General features: G+C 43.4%; 1 protein-coding gene across 1 annotated transcript in view; it reads left to right on the top strand.

Moving 5' to 3' along the window:
• The window catches only part of VAT1L (vesicle amine transport 1 like), a 128,116-nt gene that overhangs the window by 10,496 nt on the left and 100,689 nt on the right, over positions 1-16,931 (top strand). The window contains exons 2-3 of the mRNA XM_004584044.4: positions 10,286-10,415; positions 16,510-16,725. Coding sequence (XP_004584101.1) covers positions 10,286-10,415; positions 16,510-16,725 — 346 coding nt within the window. The remainder of the gene's footprint in view (positions 1-10,285; positions 10,416-16,509; positions 16,726-16,931) is intronic.

Here is a 16,931-nt window from a genome sequence, read left to right as displayed (position 1 = left end):
GAAATGACTGCTTTCTACACATTGTTTTTAGGCACCTGTATCTTTGGAAATACCTGTCATGTTATAGCAAAAATAGACAGTTTCACCTTGGAGACCTTAGCTCTCTGGCTGTACGGAGATGAAATCAAGCCATGGCCACTTTGTACCCTCCATGCAGAGTCAGGATAGGGCTGCAATAATTGGGAGAAGGGGAAAAAGGACATACCCATTCCTGAATAATGTTTTTCTGTGTGATGCAACTGACTCCAATAAGGTAGGTTTTAACCACTACCCTCTGTGCTACCCATGACCCTGGTACCTGCCTCCTCTTGAGAAATTATCATACTGCATACTTATTTGGACTTGAACAACTAATCACAACTATACTGCTCTCACTGCCACTGTGTAAACTATGGAGAAAGGTATGCTGTGCGGCAATAGTATTATTTGCTTAATAAGTAAATTAATTATGAAAAAGAAGGAAAATGGATCAAACAATTTCATACATCCTACAGGGCCGCAGGGGCTTGTTTTCTTTGGAAATTGTGGCTAGGAGTAGATTTTTAGCCTAGAAGTTAAGGTGCCAGCCAAGGTGCCCATATTCCACATAAGAGTGCCTGCACTTGATTCCTGGCCATGGCTGCCTGCTGATTCAGACACTGGGAGACACTGGTGGTGACTCTGGTAACCTGGTTCTTGCCACCCATGTGTAAGACACGCATTGAGTTCCTGACTCCCAGTTTCAGCCCGCACTGCTCCAGGGGCATTGCAGCCATTTGGGGATGAACCAGTGGATGAGAGATTGTGCATTTCAGTGTTTGCTCTCCTTCCTTCCCTCCCTGTCTCTCCTCCTCCTATCCAATCTCTCAATTAAATAAATACTTCGAAAAATAGAAATGGCAGTTCAAAAGGATGGCAGGGTTAGCTAGAGATGAACCCCCAGGGCACCAGTGTTGAGAACTTGGAGACAGCAATGAGGACAGGGGTGTCTGAGGCATCCGACACATCTGTTTCATGCCCTGTGATGGAGCCAGCTGGCTTCTCCTAAAACCCCTCCTGCACATTTCCGGCTACTCTGAAATAAGACGTGCACTTTAAGATTTGCATAAAAGGTGTGTTTGTTTTAGATACTGTTTGCCTCTTCTTTGGTAGATTTGTGTCCATTGATTCTCACAGTTTTGAGCAAACAAACCAAAAATCGAAAGAAAAGAGAGTCGTGAGCAAGATGTTCTGAGTCAATGCCTGTTTTCCTAGGTATCTTCATATTATCAGTTGAGATTAAGAAACAAAAACAAAAACTGGAATTCTCAGGAAGCAAGGCAATGAGTCAAACATCTGCTTCATGGGTTGCAGTGAAGTGCTCTCATGGATGTACTACCGGAAGACCAGACCAGACTGAAGAGGGTGTCCCTTCTCTCGCTGCTCTAGCTCTATGCAAAGCTTGATGTCTTTTTCCAAGGTGGCAGAAGCAGCCGAGGAGCAGAGAGCATTCAATGCTCAGCAGGCAGAGGGCTGCAGAGTACCTTCTCTTTTCAGTTTGGTGGTGTTTCACTAGGCACCTGCATCTCTTCTAGGATACTATGATCCTCCACTTCCATCAAACTCAGGAAAAGCCCAGAACTTCTATTTCTTTTCATAGACTTTGCCTGGTAGTTTACCAATCTTGCCTGTCATTTGGTTAATTCTTGTGTCTGATAACTTCTGTTTTCTTTTCTGGCCCTTCCTGGTCTCTGACCTCTTGATTTCCTCAGTTACCTATCTGAAGAGCTCATCGTCTTGTGACAGAATAGACAGACCTTTTCTCCCCAGGGACCACCATGCAAAGGGACCCAACACATATGTATTAATAATCACTGATGACCATGAGGAAATAGAACTTGGATGGGGCGATCACATTATACCACTAGCAGTGGATTCTGGGATATGCTAGTCAGGGTGTCCTTGGAGGACTCTGGTCAAGCTTCCAGCTGCTGGGTGTAGAGGCTGCTGAGAGCTCACAGCCAGGGCCTCCTGAGGAGTGGCCGTCACCTGAAGGAAGCTTCTTTGCCCCATCCCAGTCCCTTTTCCTGAATTCAAAATTATTCAGGGGACCATGTTGCCTCTGGAACTTTCCATGGATGAACCGAAATATCTTTTCTTGTATATTGGAGCTCAACTTCTCCCTGTGCCCACGAGCATCCCTTGCATACATTTCCCGCTCCCCATCCCCGCCATCCTAGTAATGATTCCTAAAACATTCCCTGTTAGAACTCATGGCATGATACTCTAGGAATCAGACATATGACACTTTCCTTGTGGAAGCAGTTTGTAGAGCACTTAGACTGAGTGAGATATTTCACCATTAATCCACAGCCGTACCCCACTGAGTGATTGTTACTTTCCCATTTTCGAGATGAAAAAATTGAAGTCCAAAGAGATTGCTTTTCGTTTTGTGAAAATTAAATGATAATCATGCCTATAAAGCCAATAATGAATATATATATGTCATGATGACCCTGACAGGTATGCAAAACATGATGGCATTTAAGGCTCAATCAGGCCAGCCCAATGCCCAGCAGCTCCTGGTGTTGTTATTGATGGGGTGTTGAATGTCACTGCTCACACAAAGAGGCTTTACTTTCTCTATGGAGCCCCCTTTTTTTTTCCACATGAGCTCAAAGTGCTTGGAAGATGTTTCAAAGAGCTCACGTGTTGAAGAAGCTTCTTATCCCAGCTACCCTTCGGTTTTAAATTCCCTCCATGACATGTTTCACCATTTTCGCAAATACCCTTAGTAAAAAGGAATTTGATGACCTATCCAATATTTTTATCAGCAGCCTTGATATAGGATTTAGTGGCATGATAACCATGATTTTCAGAGGATAAAACCCCAGGAAGGAGTGCCAGTGTTTGGAGGAAGGTATTGGGATCTAAGAAAAAGACAGATGAATCAGAATGATGAACCTGATCTAATAAAGACTGCCTCTAACAGGGCTAAGCAAAATCCCCTGGACTAGGATCAAAATGTTGGACTGTTCTGGAGGACAAAGAGAGGACTTCTCATTTTCATTTCTATCTAATCATCTATTAATTTTTTTATCCTGCTTCATTCTGGAAGGAACTTGAATTAGTTTCAAAAGAAATGATACATTAGTGATTCTGTAAGAATGGTCAGGAATTCACATATGGGAGTCAAAATGTATGTGTTTATCAAGCCCTTCTGGAACTGTTACATGCAGAAGCTGGCTTTGTGGTGCAGAGGATCAGACTGCCGCTTGCGAGGCTGCCATCCATGGGAGCGCTGGAGTCCCAACGGCTGCATTTCAGTGTCAGCTTTCTGCTAATACATCTGGGAAAGCAGCAGAAGTTGGCCTCAGCCCTTGGGTCCCTGCCACCCTTGTGGGAGACCTGGGTAGAGTCCCAGTTTACTTATTTTTAAATAAGGTGCTCATGGTCATTTCCCCTCTGTTTTTCACCATGGTTGCTGGGGTAGGAGAAGTCTGCCTTTTTTTAAGGTTTATTTTATTTTTATTGGAAAATCAGATATGCAGACAGGAGGAGAGACAGAGAGTTAAGATCTTCCATCCGTTGAGTCACTCTCAAGTGGTCACAACGGCTGGAGTTGCGCCAATCTGAAGTTGGGAGCCCAGAGCCTCTTCCGGGTGTCCCATGAGGGTGCAGGGTCCCAAGGCTTTGGGCCGTCCTCGACTGCTTTCCCAGGCCACAAGCAGGGAGCTGGATGGGAAGAGGGGCTACCAGGATTAGAACCGGCATCCATATGGGATCCTGTTGCGTGCAAGGAGAGGACTGTTGCTGCTTAGACTACTGAGCCAGGCCCGAAGTCCCATTTTCCTTCTTTGATAAGATGTTTTAAAATGGAAATCCTTAAACATTCAGAACTTAAAATGAAGCAGAGCACTAAAGACATACAGCGGGCAAATGGCCCAAATTTGGCTCAGAGTTTCATATCAGCCCATGCCAAAATAAACAACCCTACTAGTTTGCATAGTGTGCTGGACTTATAAGATTCATATAACCAATCCCTGTGATGAGATTGGAGGAGGAATATTTTTTCTTCATAAAGAAGCAAAATGAATATATAACAAATAACTTGTTTAGTAACACTATAAAGGCAAAGTTATACAGAGAGAGAATGGGAGGGAGGGAGGAGGAGGATGAGGAGAAGGAGAGAGAGAGAGAGAGAGAGAGAGATGTATCCACTGTTTCACTCTCCAAAAAGCTGCAATGGCCTGACCTGTGCCAGGCCGAAGCCAAAAGCCAGGGGCTTCTTTTGGGTCTCCCACGAGGGTGCAGGGTCCCAAGCCCTTGGGCCATCTTCTGCTGCTTTCCTAGGCACATTAGCAGGGAGCTGGATTGGACATGGAACAGCCAAGCCGTGAACTCTCACCCGTCTAGCATGCTAGTGTTGTCACAGGTGGTGGCTTAACCCACTGGATCCTAGAGGGAGCTTTTCATTCACCATGTCCTTTTTCTGATGGATTAGCAATGTTTGTATTTCAATGGTCAGTGCTAAGGATACTGACAAGCTGAGGAAGGACAAGATGGCAAGGGGCCGAAAATGCTTTCAGATGAGCAGAGCTTTCAGTCAGAGAATAAAACCAAGGGGCTTTCTCCATGGCTACTCCTTTCTTTGCTGAACTCCTTTGGGCCAATTTTCATCTCAAATTGGAAAATTAATCAGCTGTAGTCATGGTTATTGTTTTCCCATCCACTTAGTGATATCTTTTAAGAAATCATTTGCGGCTTCATTGTTAGCATATCAAAAGCTAACATATCCAGATAACAAACTTTGCGACAAGAATACCCAGCAGGCTGGCATGGTTTCTAGACGACAGAATGACACCCTTGTGGTGGAAAGCTCAGGTATGCAAGGCGTGTAACAAGGGCCCGGAATCCCACTTCTGTCACCTGCTGAGTCCTCCTTTCGCACAGGACGGAGGTTAAAATGCTTCATTCTTTAATGCTTAGCATGTAACATCATCATCAGGAGAGCAGAGTTTGCTCAGTTTGGTAGCATATGAAATGAAGACAGCCAAACATCTCTCATGAGACTTTATAGAGTGTCATTCATAACTTAATAGATGACAAGAAAGAAAGTACAGATACCAGGGAGCTTGGCTAACTTTTAGCTTCCACACTGAAGCAAAGCATTCCAGCCTTTGTCTTTTCTCAAGACCAAAAAGCGTTTCTCCATATCTATGTCAACTCCGATTTTAGATAATACTTTCAGCATAGCCCATAAGATAAAGGACCATCATGTGACCAGAGCATGAGCTACTGGTTTAGAGATTCAGCAAGGTACATAGCTACTGCTGGAAGTGCATGGACTGAAAAGTCAAACATCTACCTCCACTTCCTTTATGGAGGTACACACACACAAATACATGTGCTTTACATGTATGTGTTATATGTCTTTTACATACGTGTTTCAGTCTCTTGACCAATCTTGGAATGACTGGCTTTAGCAACATTTGATGCACCTGCATTTGGCATCTCATGATGTCATGGATTTGGACTCAAGTCTCAGCTTTGTCATGTACTAATTGTGTAGTCTTCGGCAAGTCAGTTGGATTATGTGAGTCATAATATCATGTGTACTTAATGGGAATAATGATATCGATACTAAATATTTTTCTGGAATTGGCACAAGTGAGATTTGTATGAAAGCACACTGTAACCTCTGCCATGCTATGCAAAGGTAAGAAATATCAAAAACAAAAACAGGACAACCCAGTTACCTTGATACTTTAAGGGCAACTGTAAGTGTTATGCTGTGGGAGTTTAAGAAAAATAGCAAAGGAACTGTCTACCAATTTCACTATCTTCTGTCACAAATCTTCAGATACCTTATTCAATGTGTGGAGCTTTTCACAATCCCATCCTCAGACCTCTGTCTTCCTTGTTACAAAACACTCAGTCTTCATAATAACCCTTTAAACCCAGGTTCTGACTAATAATTCTGTATGGGATGGTAAATGAAAGTCTTATGTTGTTTATTTCAAATTATACCAACCTGAGAGAAAATAAGAATACCTAGCAGAACATCATGTCATGTACTTTCAAACCATGCTTTTTTGCAGTGATCTTAATGTTTTAAAGTTACATAAAAATCAAGAGACATCTGCAGATTACTAACATCATTTGAGTCATCAGGTAGAGCTGTTGCCACCCTCACATAAAACTCCAGGTAAAAATCACATAGTCTTAGTGAATCCTGGCAAATTGATTTGGGAATATACAGATAGCTTAATATACTGCTGGTTTTTTTCTGCTGCAGTGGAAAAAAATAAAACAATTAAATCCAAGTTTAACTCTAGGATTTTACCACTCTCTTGGTGACCCGGGGCAGGTAACTTAATGCCTCTAAACAATGCTGCCTGTTTTGTCTGAAAAAAAAAAAAAAGTTGAATCAATAATATGTGTCCTTACAGATGATTGGGAGTGACTGCTAAAGGCACTGGTTTTAGTTTATATGTTTGGTTTTATGCGATACACAGGTTAGGCAAGCAAAGAGGCAAGAGTAGACACACGAGTGGAGCAAACAAGGACCGCATGGAAAGCAGAAAGCACAGGCCTGTCTAGAGCCTGGATTCCCTCGTTCCGGGTAACTCGGCAATGGACGTTGGTAAGTCCTCACCCCCGGCAGGCTTCAGGGTCGGTTCTGCTGCTCTTTATGCTTTTTTTTTTTTTGTAAGTCTTCTCTTTGTTCACTTGGTCAGTTACACATTCCCAAAGCTCAGGTCAGCCCAGCTCAGTTCTGTCTTCTGACATGCTTCCTGTTGCTAAAACTGTTCACCTACTGCACGTTTCTGAGACCATCCGCTTCATTCCTAGATCGTGAATGGCTCTTCCCTTAACACTGGGCTCAGGACTGACCAAATCAGCTGTTGACAAGGGAAAAGAGAGATGAAGAGTTCGGAATATGGCCTTTGAGCATGACTTCTAGCGCAGCTGATGGGAAGGGCAGTTCTCATAAAGAGGTGGTACAGTATGTTGGGGAAGGGTTCGAATACTAGACTTGGCTTAAATTAAAATCCCAACTTTGACATTTTCTAAAGATGTTACATTAAACCCACTGCTTAATTTGCCCCAGTCTCAGTGTCTTCATCTGAAAAATGAATGTGATTGATAGGCTATGCCTCATAGGAACATCACTGGGTCTTTACTAGCAAAGGTGAAGTACTTTGCACAGTAGCCTGCCAACAACCCCTAGGCATTGACATCAAAATGAAGGATGCAGTCAGGCACTGTCAAACAGGCCCAAGAACAATTGTTCATCTTCTTTGTGTTGAAATCAACAATCTGTCTATTTTCTCTCTGGATCTACCTGCTTTGTGTAATGAGGTGGGATTGTTGATGACCTGACAGACTCCATGACTGCCTTATGGAGGAGCTAGGATGTGAGTGTTTGGTTTTTTTTTTATATATATATAAAGTCAGTCTTAGTCCTTCTCGCTGAGACCTAAGTAGTTGGCGCTCAGCTCACAATCGTCAGGCCCAGTTCCTGCTGCCAGATGACTGAAACGCCGCCTTACCGAACAGCATAATGCGTGTCTAGAAGAAAGCCTCTCCAGGGCCTGCCATGTTTGCAGAACATCAAGTAATTGCTTCTGGCATTTCTCCATCGGGGGATTGGGAAGTCACAATTTTTCACACTGAGGAAAACCCAGTGAGTTATAATATGCACGGAATGAGAGGGAGTGCTTGGTGTGGAGTGTTGGTATTGTTATGCATGGATGCTTTATTTATTTGACAGTGTCAGAAAATGGACCATTTTACAAGAAGCTAAGTTCACAGACAGGTAGAGTTTTCCTATGTCAGCTCTGAGGCTATTTTTAAGCTTCTTTAATGGAAGTCTTTTGAAAACACATTTCTGCTTTCTTAACAAGAATTTAAAAGCTAATAGTTCTTAAGTACATACTAGATACCTCACACCATTCTTAAGGAGTGCTTTCCTTATTACTTTCCAAAATAACCCTATGAGTAGGTGCTATTACAATGCCACCTTACAGGTGAGGAGGTTGAGGCACAGGGGTTATATAAGCACAAGTGCTGCAATTTGGCTTGGATCAGTTCTCTCCAAGCTTTTAAGAAATTGGCTATATTATCAGGGGAATGTTTTGGTTAATAAATGACCCAAATACCTATTAAACGTCAAAATTAGGCTTCTGGGAGTCTACATGTATGTTTCAGAAATTATATTAATTTGTTGGCCACCTTCCCGAAGGATTTAGTAGCATATGTTTTTTGAAAAATCCCTAACTGTTGAAACTGGAAGTATGTATTTTTTTTTTTTTTAGAAAACCTGTAACTGTTATTTTTTCTAGCTGTAACTTGAATATCTACTCTATTATTTTGGCACCCCAAAAGTTAGATATTCTGGAAGCAAAGAGGTGAGGCTACCACTGCCATCAGGGAGTGCATCAGTGTGCACCAACTTGGGCCTACGGAAGGCAGGGAGCAGGTGGTTCAAGGGCCGCCCCCGTTCGCCCGCACTCATTCCACAGAGGGTGTCAGTGGAGTTCAGACTCTTGCTTGGCTCAAAAGAGGCCAAGGAAGGTAGATAAGATGTGCTTAAGACTGGCTTCAAGTCATCTTGGAAAAGATGCTGTGGCCAGATGCTGATGGACCATGGGTCAGCCTGAGGAGTTTGGTTTCTCTAACCTGAGTCTGCCTTAGATGACAGCTTGTGAAGACAGGCAGTACGTGTTTTGGAAAACATGCATGTTTAAAAAGATGCATTTTGGGCCCAGCACAGTAGCCTAGTGGCTGAAGTCCTTGCTTTGAATGTGCCAGGAGCCAATATGGGTGCCGATTCTAATCCTGGTAGCCCCTCTTCCCATCCAGCTCCCTGCTTGTGGCCTGGGAAAGCAGTCAAGGACGGCCCAAAGCCTTGGGACTCTGCACCCGCGTGGGAGACCCAGAAGAGGCTCTGGCCTCCTAGCTTCGGATCGGCGCAGCACCGGCCGTTGCAGCCACTTGGGGAATGAATCAACAGATGAAAGATCTTTCTCTCTGTTTCTACCCCTCTCTGTATATATCTGACTTTCCAATTAAATAAATAAATAAGTCAATAAATAAATGAAAACTGTAAGAGATACATTTTCCCATGTGATTAGGAGCGGGTTTTAGTTGCAATGCCTAAGGGTAGTTCTAAAAACACAAAACTAGAGTATTAGTAGCGTCACCGAAATCAAGCGTGTGATTTTTCTTGCAGGTGACTTTGACAAATGTCAATGATAATTTCCATATTTTAAAAATAACGTGTAACTGGAAAACACAAGTGTGAGGTTTTGGAGACAAACGCTTCAGTATCCCCACGTCTATAGGGCCGTGCCTTTGCTGTCTCTTCTTTGCGCGCCTTCTCCAGGGAAGACGGTGGAGACGCTCCATGCTTCCTGCTCACTGTTGTCAGCACAGGGCTGGTCTAGGTGCTAGTTCATGGGGAAGTCATGATTGTGTGTTCTGAGACTTTCTACTTTAGGACTCCGTTCTCGTTTCCACACAACGGCTGGTGGCCATTGCATCTGGCTGCTTGTAACCACTGCCTAGTTTATTTTCCACCCTTGATAAGTGCTACAATGTCTAATATGCAGGCTCATCAAACTGCATTTTTAAAATAGGAGTCTTACCATATTGGTTACTCGTTACTATGTCAATTAATTCCATGGTGATGTAAATTTTTGCTGATGGTATGTTGGAGCTTTTAATTGATCGGGATGATAGTCTGCTGGCTCTGTCTTCAGACCAGAGAGTGTATACCTAAGAAGCCGTTGAACTTATCTGGACAATAAGATGCTGGACTCTATGTTTGGTATATGCTTGCAATGGGGGAATCTCAACTGAACTTGAACTGTGGTTATGCAACAAGGTGGAGGAATCCACCATGGTGGGAGGGTTTGGGGAGGGGTGGGGAGAATCCCAGTACCTATGAAACTGTGTCACATAATACAATGTAATTAATGAATTTAAAATAAAATTAAAAAAAAAAAAATAAAAAATAAAATAAAATAGGAGTCAATCGACTCCAAGAAAGGGCAAAGGGACTTACAGTTTGAATTCAGGTGTAAAATCAGAAACTGCTATTTTCATTGCCAGAAAAATATTCCTTATCTGCAGAGATCACTGAATTTTGCTTTATACTGATATTTAGCTAAGTGATGTTACTAATAGAGACCCTGTTAAAAAGGAAAAGGAGGCAAGGAAGGAAAGAGGAGAGAAAGGGTTGGGAAGGGAAGAAAGTTCAGTGTGCAGCTATTTTTTAAAATTACATTTTGAATTTCTGTTTCATATTTTCTGTTCACAGTGGTTTAAACTTCATTGACTTGATGGTGCGACAAGGGAATATTGACAACCCTCCCAAGACTCCCCTGGTGCCAGGATTTGAGTGTTCTGGGATTGTTGAAGCTTTGGGGGACAGCGTGAAGGGATACGAGGTAATATTCTGACTCTGACTTAAAAAGTCATGTTCATTTGGAATCCCTGAAGATAGCAATTGGTTATGCAAAACTGTGTTTGAAATAACCTAGGTCCTGAATTATTCTTTCTCTTGTTATTTGCGTTACTAATAAAGTTTGTGATGATAGGACTTGCCAAAGTCTCATGCCTTTCTCATGTTGCTGTCCCTGATAAGAATCTGATGAAAAGAAATGGGCAGATCCTGGCGTTCCCCCTTATTCATATTACACAGCTGGAGAATAAGAGTGTCTGGCTTTGGACCTGCCGTAAGCCACCATGCAGAAATCAGCATTACTCAGCCTCGCCATAACCATGCAAGGGCTCCTGCAGATGATCTTCAGAGATGTCCAGTTTTCTGTGAGTTCTGAAACGTAGTTAGCAGTAGAACCTGACTCCTGACACCTTAGCCTTTGTACTCTTCCTACAATCTTTATATCTGCTCCCAATCTGCACCCAAAACAATAGATGCTGCAATATTAAATGGAGGAAAGGACCACTCAAGAAGAATCCTGTGTACTGTGATGCCATAGTGCCCCTGGCATTGAATTGGGGCCTGCTTCTCGATGGGTCTAGGCCTCCACGTGCTCTGGAAATACTGATAGGCTCCAAATTCACTATGACTGTTTGCAGATCTTATTCCTCCTATCAGTGCTTTTGGTGAACGGTCTGCAGATAGTACTGCAGAAAAATGCTGAGAAAGAAGAAGTAAACTAGCTCTTTCTTTCCCTTTATATTTGCATTTTCTGTCCTCAGGTAGGAAACTTAACCAGCCACACACCATCTCTCTCTGTCTCTCTTAATCTCTCTCTGAAAGTTGATAAGAATGTCTGCCCTTCATACCTGCACATGGCCCCAAAAGAAAAGATTATACTACTCACTCTTTAACTCTGAGCAATGAATAGATAGCCTTATGTAGAATACAGCAGTAACAGGGATGCTGTTGACGTTGCTTTGGAGAGAGATCATCCTATACTGAGTAGGTATATTTTCCTTTCAATTTGATTTCTCTTAGTTAGCCCTGCAGGTTACTGTCAATCCACCCTTCAAGCCCTTCCTTTCCAATGACTTTCAGCTGCATGAGCAAATAAAAGAAGCCACCTACACATTTGCAGTCAGGGTATAATAAGGGATCAAACCAATACTAATATTCCTCCTATAATTTTTACTTCGAATTTTCAATCATGTTGGAGATGAAATTTCATGAGCAGCACACTGAATAGCTTTTCCAGTTTGATCAATTGCAAGGGAATTGAAAAGTTGTAGCCAGAGGCCCAGTAGTAAAGGAGTAATTTGGGCTCATTCACTCAGGACCGATTTCTTTTTCTTAGCAGAACCAAGTAATGATGTGAACAGGATACGTATTACAGGTGCCTGCCTCTAGACTGAAGCTGGGGCCAATCCCATGGCTTGGCTACCATTTGCCATTCCGATTATGAAATGGAAATGAGGGATGAAAATTGAATGAGACAGTCAGGAGTGGTCTGCCCTGCTGTGATGGCTGTGCCACCACTGTCAATGAAATTACACTCAGTATGGATATGTAAGGCCAATAGCTATTCCACAGTATTGCATCTATATGTCTTTAGATTTTCATGATTCTGCAGGAAAGAGATGTCACTGCCTGGCCATGGTTATTCTGCGGTCCAAACTCTTGCATTAAAGATAATTTTCCAATATGCATCACTTGGGCTCAGCCCTCCAGGACTTCGTTCCTCATTGTCGATGGGACAGCTCTTTTACATCCCTTGATTTTTTTTTAATCACAAAGCTTTTTCCTCTGCTTCATGAAATGTATCTATTCTGTGCTAAGCTTTTGATAGTTAAATCGTGCATTAGGTCAAGAAGCAATCTGCTGTTTATAAGAGCTGATGGGTGTTGCTCTTTCCTCATCGTCCAAGCTCCATGGGATACATTACATGCAAATGTCAGACTCCTTACTAATACTATACTCATTTCATAGCTGACCTAAGGAGTTCAGTTCACATGACCAGATTTCATTGGCTGCTCTGTTTATACCTTTACATCGATTTACTTATTCTGGGTGTGATGAACCAATCATCTGTGTCTGAGTGAGGCTGCCTGGATTTAAATCCTGGTCCTGGTGCTTTTTTACCTACAGGACTATAGGCATGTGATCTAAACTATTTTTAACCTCAATTTAAATGCAAAATCTGTGAACCTTCACCTCTGACTTGGAGCATTACACAACTCATCGCAGAAGAGGTTGTTGTTGTTGTTGTTGTCGTCAGGGAGAAGTAGAAGAGAAATGCTAAGGTTCAAGGAATGTAAGACAGTAGACTCAATCATCACACAAAATAGCTATAAACCAAAGCACTCATGTATGGAAGCCATGAATTTGTTGAGAACTTACTTGGACCAATTTGAATATTGCCTATGAAGGCTTTAATAAAAGCAACTATTATACCAAATAGCAGAATGAGGAGAATGATCCAGTCCAACTAACGACACAATTCAACTCAGCAGCTCGTACAAATTTTTAGTGTGAAGTTACTTCTTTATACTCTTTTAATAATAATATGCTATGGAAAGAATGCTTAGCATTTTGAAGGGAAAATTGCCCTTGTTTTTCTATTTTGCTTCGTGTCTGGCTTGGTAAACTCCTGATAAAAAGAAAATAGCATCCAGACATGCCTTAGTAATGGTTTTGTAAAGATTAGATGGGCTCAAACATGTGACACCTTCAGAAAATGCCTGCCACATAATACTTGTCCATCACGCCTGGTGGCATCCTCTCCTATCTGCACCATTCAGGCTCCCACTTAGATATGCATGGCTCTCCGATGCAACAAGCTCCACATCCTCTGTGGTAATGATCCAATACTAAGCCTTGGCACAAATACTACAGCGTGCTCAACTGGCAGTGGATCCGTTACGGTGATGGAAAACAAACAAGAGAGGATGATTTCTCCTGGCTGTGCCCTGAGTGATTCGCCCAGCTTTCAGCAGAGACTTAGCGTGCCTATGCCTCAGTTTCCCCTCATCAGTAAGCAAGAGAGGCTGAATGAGAAGTTGTACCTCTAGGATAACCTTTGACACAAAAGCTCCTTGGTGTGTGTTGGCACATAAGAGCTTATGCTTGAGAGAAAGCAGAAGGAACCTGGCTTTTCTGGCCACACGGCAGGTTTTTGTAGGTGGGTTTCAAGGAATAATGAAATGCTTTGGCATTGGGAAGAATGCACAAGACTGTGCAGACTTGAAGATATTTTGACTTTGTTTTGTATTCTGAGACACGATCTGTAGTTTTTACCACGTTCTCAAGAGCACTAGAGAAATCCCTCTCAACAAAAACAAAGAAACACATAAGCTGATATTTGATTCTCAAATCTGAAAGGGAGTCCGACTCCTGTGACCTCTTTCTGCCCTTGCTAGTATTCCAAGTGTCTTCGTTCACTCATTCATTCATTCAGCCAGGGCTAAAGGAGCACCTGCACTGCTCCAGCCGTTGGGGGTCCCATAGGCTGAGTGTGAATGTGTAGCAAGGAGTGGGCAGGAAAGCTGTGCCATGTGAATGAATGAATGAGGTGACGTGGAAAGGGGAGAATTCTTTGAAGAAAATAGAAATGAGTCATGTGATAGAATAGCATGGAAGGGAAGGAAGGCTTCCCAAGTTGGACCGGTCTTTTTGATGTGATGCTAGTGCCAAATTCATGCATACGGCGATCCTCAACCTTCCTGATGAGCCCTGGGAGAGGTGGGGAGGTACAGTCCCACTGCACAGGTTCAGCACCCTGTGTGTGTTCACTCTGCTATGAGCAGTAGAACTAGAAGAGAATCCAAATGAGGGTACTGCAACCACTTCGTTCACTGTTTGTGGGGGTGAGGTAGGCTTCCCAATATGGTCAGACTGAATTTTCACCTATAGCCAGGAGGTACGGCACCTCTCCCTATACAAAAAGCAACAGTAAGAAAACTCACGTGGCCTTGGTTGAGCTGCAGCTGGAAGAGCAAGTGAGGCTGTAGAATCTCCCTAAAATCAAGGAGAACACACGGTTATGAAAGATGGAAGAGTCTGTGAGGAAAGAACGCTCCGATGGAGCTCCACAGCTTTGCCTGTTGGTTTCCTGAGACTGTCACAGGGGAGGCTCAGGAGCTGCGACTTGCCAGGCACAGAGGCTGAGCCTTCACTTCTTGTTTTGCACTGTATTAACCCGCACACGTGCTGGCATGTTATTATCCCTGGATGATGTTTGTCCTTTCCTAAAAGACAATTTATTATTTGAAAGGTAGAGAGAATGGGTAAGGCAGAGAGCAAAAGATATTCATTCATCTGCTGATTCAGTCACCAAAATGCCTTCAACAGTGAGGGGTTGGACCAGGCTGAAACTAGGAGTAGGAGCTTCATCCAGGTCTCTCACATGAGTGGCCTAATCCAAGTATTTGTGCCATCAATCCAGCACTTTCCCAGGAGCATAAGCAAGAAGCTGGATCAGAAGTGGAGCAGCCTGAACTCAAACCAGCACTCTGTCACAGAATGCTGGTGTCACAAGCAGGAGCTTAATCCTCTGTGTCTTTGATGTTTTATTCTTAATTGTCTTTTCCCTGTGACCAGCTGTGGCCACTACTAACAAGATAGAAAATCTCTCTTTTAATGCCCAAGCAGTCCAGAGTCATGTAGGGATTTTGAAGGGACAGAAGACATTAGGTGAAATCTAGAGTCACAGATAATATGCAGAAAAATCTAGGCAAGACTTCTCCCATACTAGAGGCTCCAGAGCATTCAGGGGAGGGGAAGAGCTGCCTATTCCTCCCAAATATGGGGTGAGGAGAGTTGAGAACACTGTCAGAAAGGCCTCCGAGCCCAGACAGTTGACTGTCATGCTGGTTTGTGGCTTTTCCCAAGTATTGTATTGCCCCTGTTGCCAGCAAGGCAATCATGGAAGACGTACTGGGGCAGAGCAGTTTGCCCTGTGTCTTCAGGTGTCTCTTTGGTGTCAGGCTAACCCAGCCTCTTACAAGGATGCCCCAACAGCTGGAACAGAGTTACTCAGGTCACTCGAAACCCTGTTGCTGATGTCCTCAATGATCCCATCTCCTGAATTCATCACCCAGACCAAGAGGTGTCAGGAGTGGTTGGTTCTTTTTCTGCCACATTATCCCCTGACCCTGGAAACATTGTGCTAGCCACGCTGAAGCTGTGATAGCTCCATTTCCAAGCATTCAGAAGTGGCCAGGGCTCTGGGGATCTCCTCTCCAAGCTGCTGTCACACGCCTCCCCCAAGCTCAGGTTTCCCTGCACAAAAATGGATTGCTGTTGTCACCAGACCAGCGTCTGAAAAATCATTATGTTTTCAGTCTGTACAAAAATACCACTTCCAAATGGCCTCACCTTCTAAGTCCTGTTACTCATAGTGCTCACCACATGAAATTTTCAGGCAACATGAGCAATTGCAAAGTATGAGTCACACTTCATTTGCAGTTATACCGTCAGCACCCAGAAATTGAGACCAGGAAAAGGTACCATAAACAGTCTGGGCAGAGAACTGTTGTGTCATCATGGGAAGATATATGAGTCCAGACAGGCTTCAACCTGTCAGTCCTTAGACAGGAAACTTTCTTAGCTCTGGTCTCTTCCTGTGTCTAAGAAGAATAATTTCATGTATGGCTGTTACGGTGAGCGTAACTGACATATGATGCAGATTTTCTATCTTCATTAGGTCTGTGCATACTGCCCAATTCTCTTGCCATTGCATAAAAGACTCCAGGAGTTTTGAGAGGGGAATGGATCCTCCAGCAGACATCTCTGCTTCTGGGAGGAGGGAGTAATGGTGAAGACATATGGGTAGGAAACAGAGTTGTCAATGGCTCATCAAATCAGTTGTATGATGTATGAGCCTTGCGTAACAATTTGAATTCTGCTGAAAACTTATGTTGTAATGTAATTTATTTTATTGAATCATGAAAGACTGGAATGCAGAAGAGTTTTGACTGACCCATGCATGTGTTAGGAATAATGATATTTTGTACCATGGACAGCTCCCAATAATTTTAGCCCCTCCTCAAGACTCTTGTCCTGAAACTGCCTCCACTAATCCTGCATTTCCCCATGCCCAGATTGGGGACCGTGTCATGGCATTTGTCAATTACAATGCCTGGGCCGAGGTGGTCTGCACACCGGTGGAGTTTGTCTACAAGATCCCAGATGACATGAGCTTCTCTGAGGCTGCCGCGTTCCCCATGAACTTCGTCACAGCCTACGTGATGCTCTTTGAAGTTGCCAACCTCCGGGAAGGGATGTCGGTGCTTGTGCACTCAGCTGGTGGTGGCGTGGTAAGTTGGTGGCTTGTAACTCTGCTTCCTTGAAGTCATGCTAGTGGGACTGGAGTGATATTCCGATCACATGGGCAATTCCCATGAGCAGGGACGATCCGTGTGATTTTGGTGGAGCCCATCTACATGACTGTAGTGAGGGCAAGGGCGGGGGGTTCAGAGATGGCTTCTGTGGAGGGGCACTCTCCGTCTCAGTACCCTGATCA

This window comes from Ochotona princeps, chromosome 16 (genome assembly GCF_030435755.1).
Source record: "Ochotona princeps isolate mOchPri1 chromosome 16, mOchPri1.hap1, whole genome shotgun sequence".
Lineage (NCBI taxonomy): Eukaryota > Metazoa > Chordata > Mammalia > Lagomorpha > Ochotonidae > Ochotona > Ochotona princeps.
The sequence above is the reverse complement of the archived record's forward strand: the minus strand, read 5'-3'. Positions and strand labels throughout refer to the sequence as shown.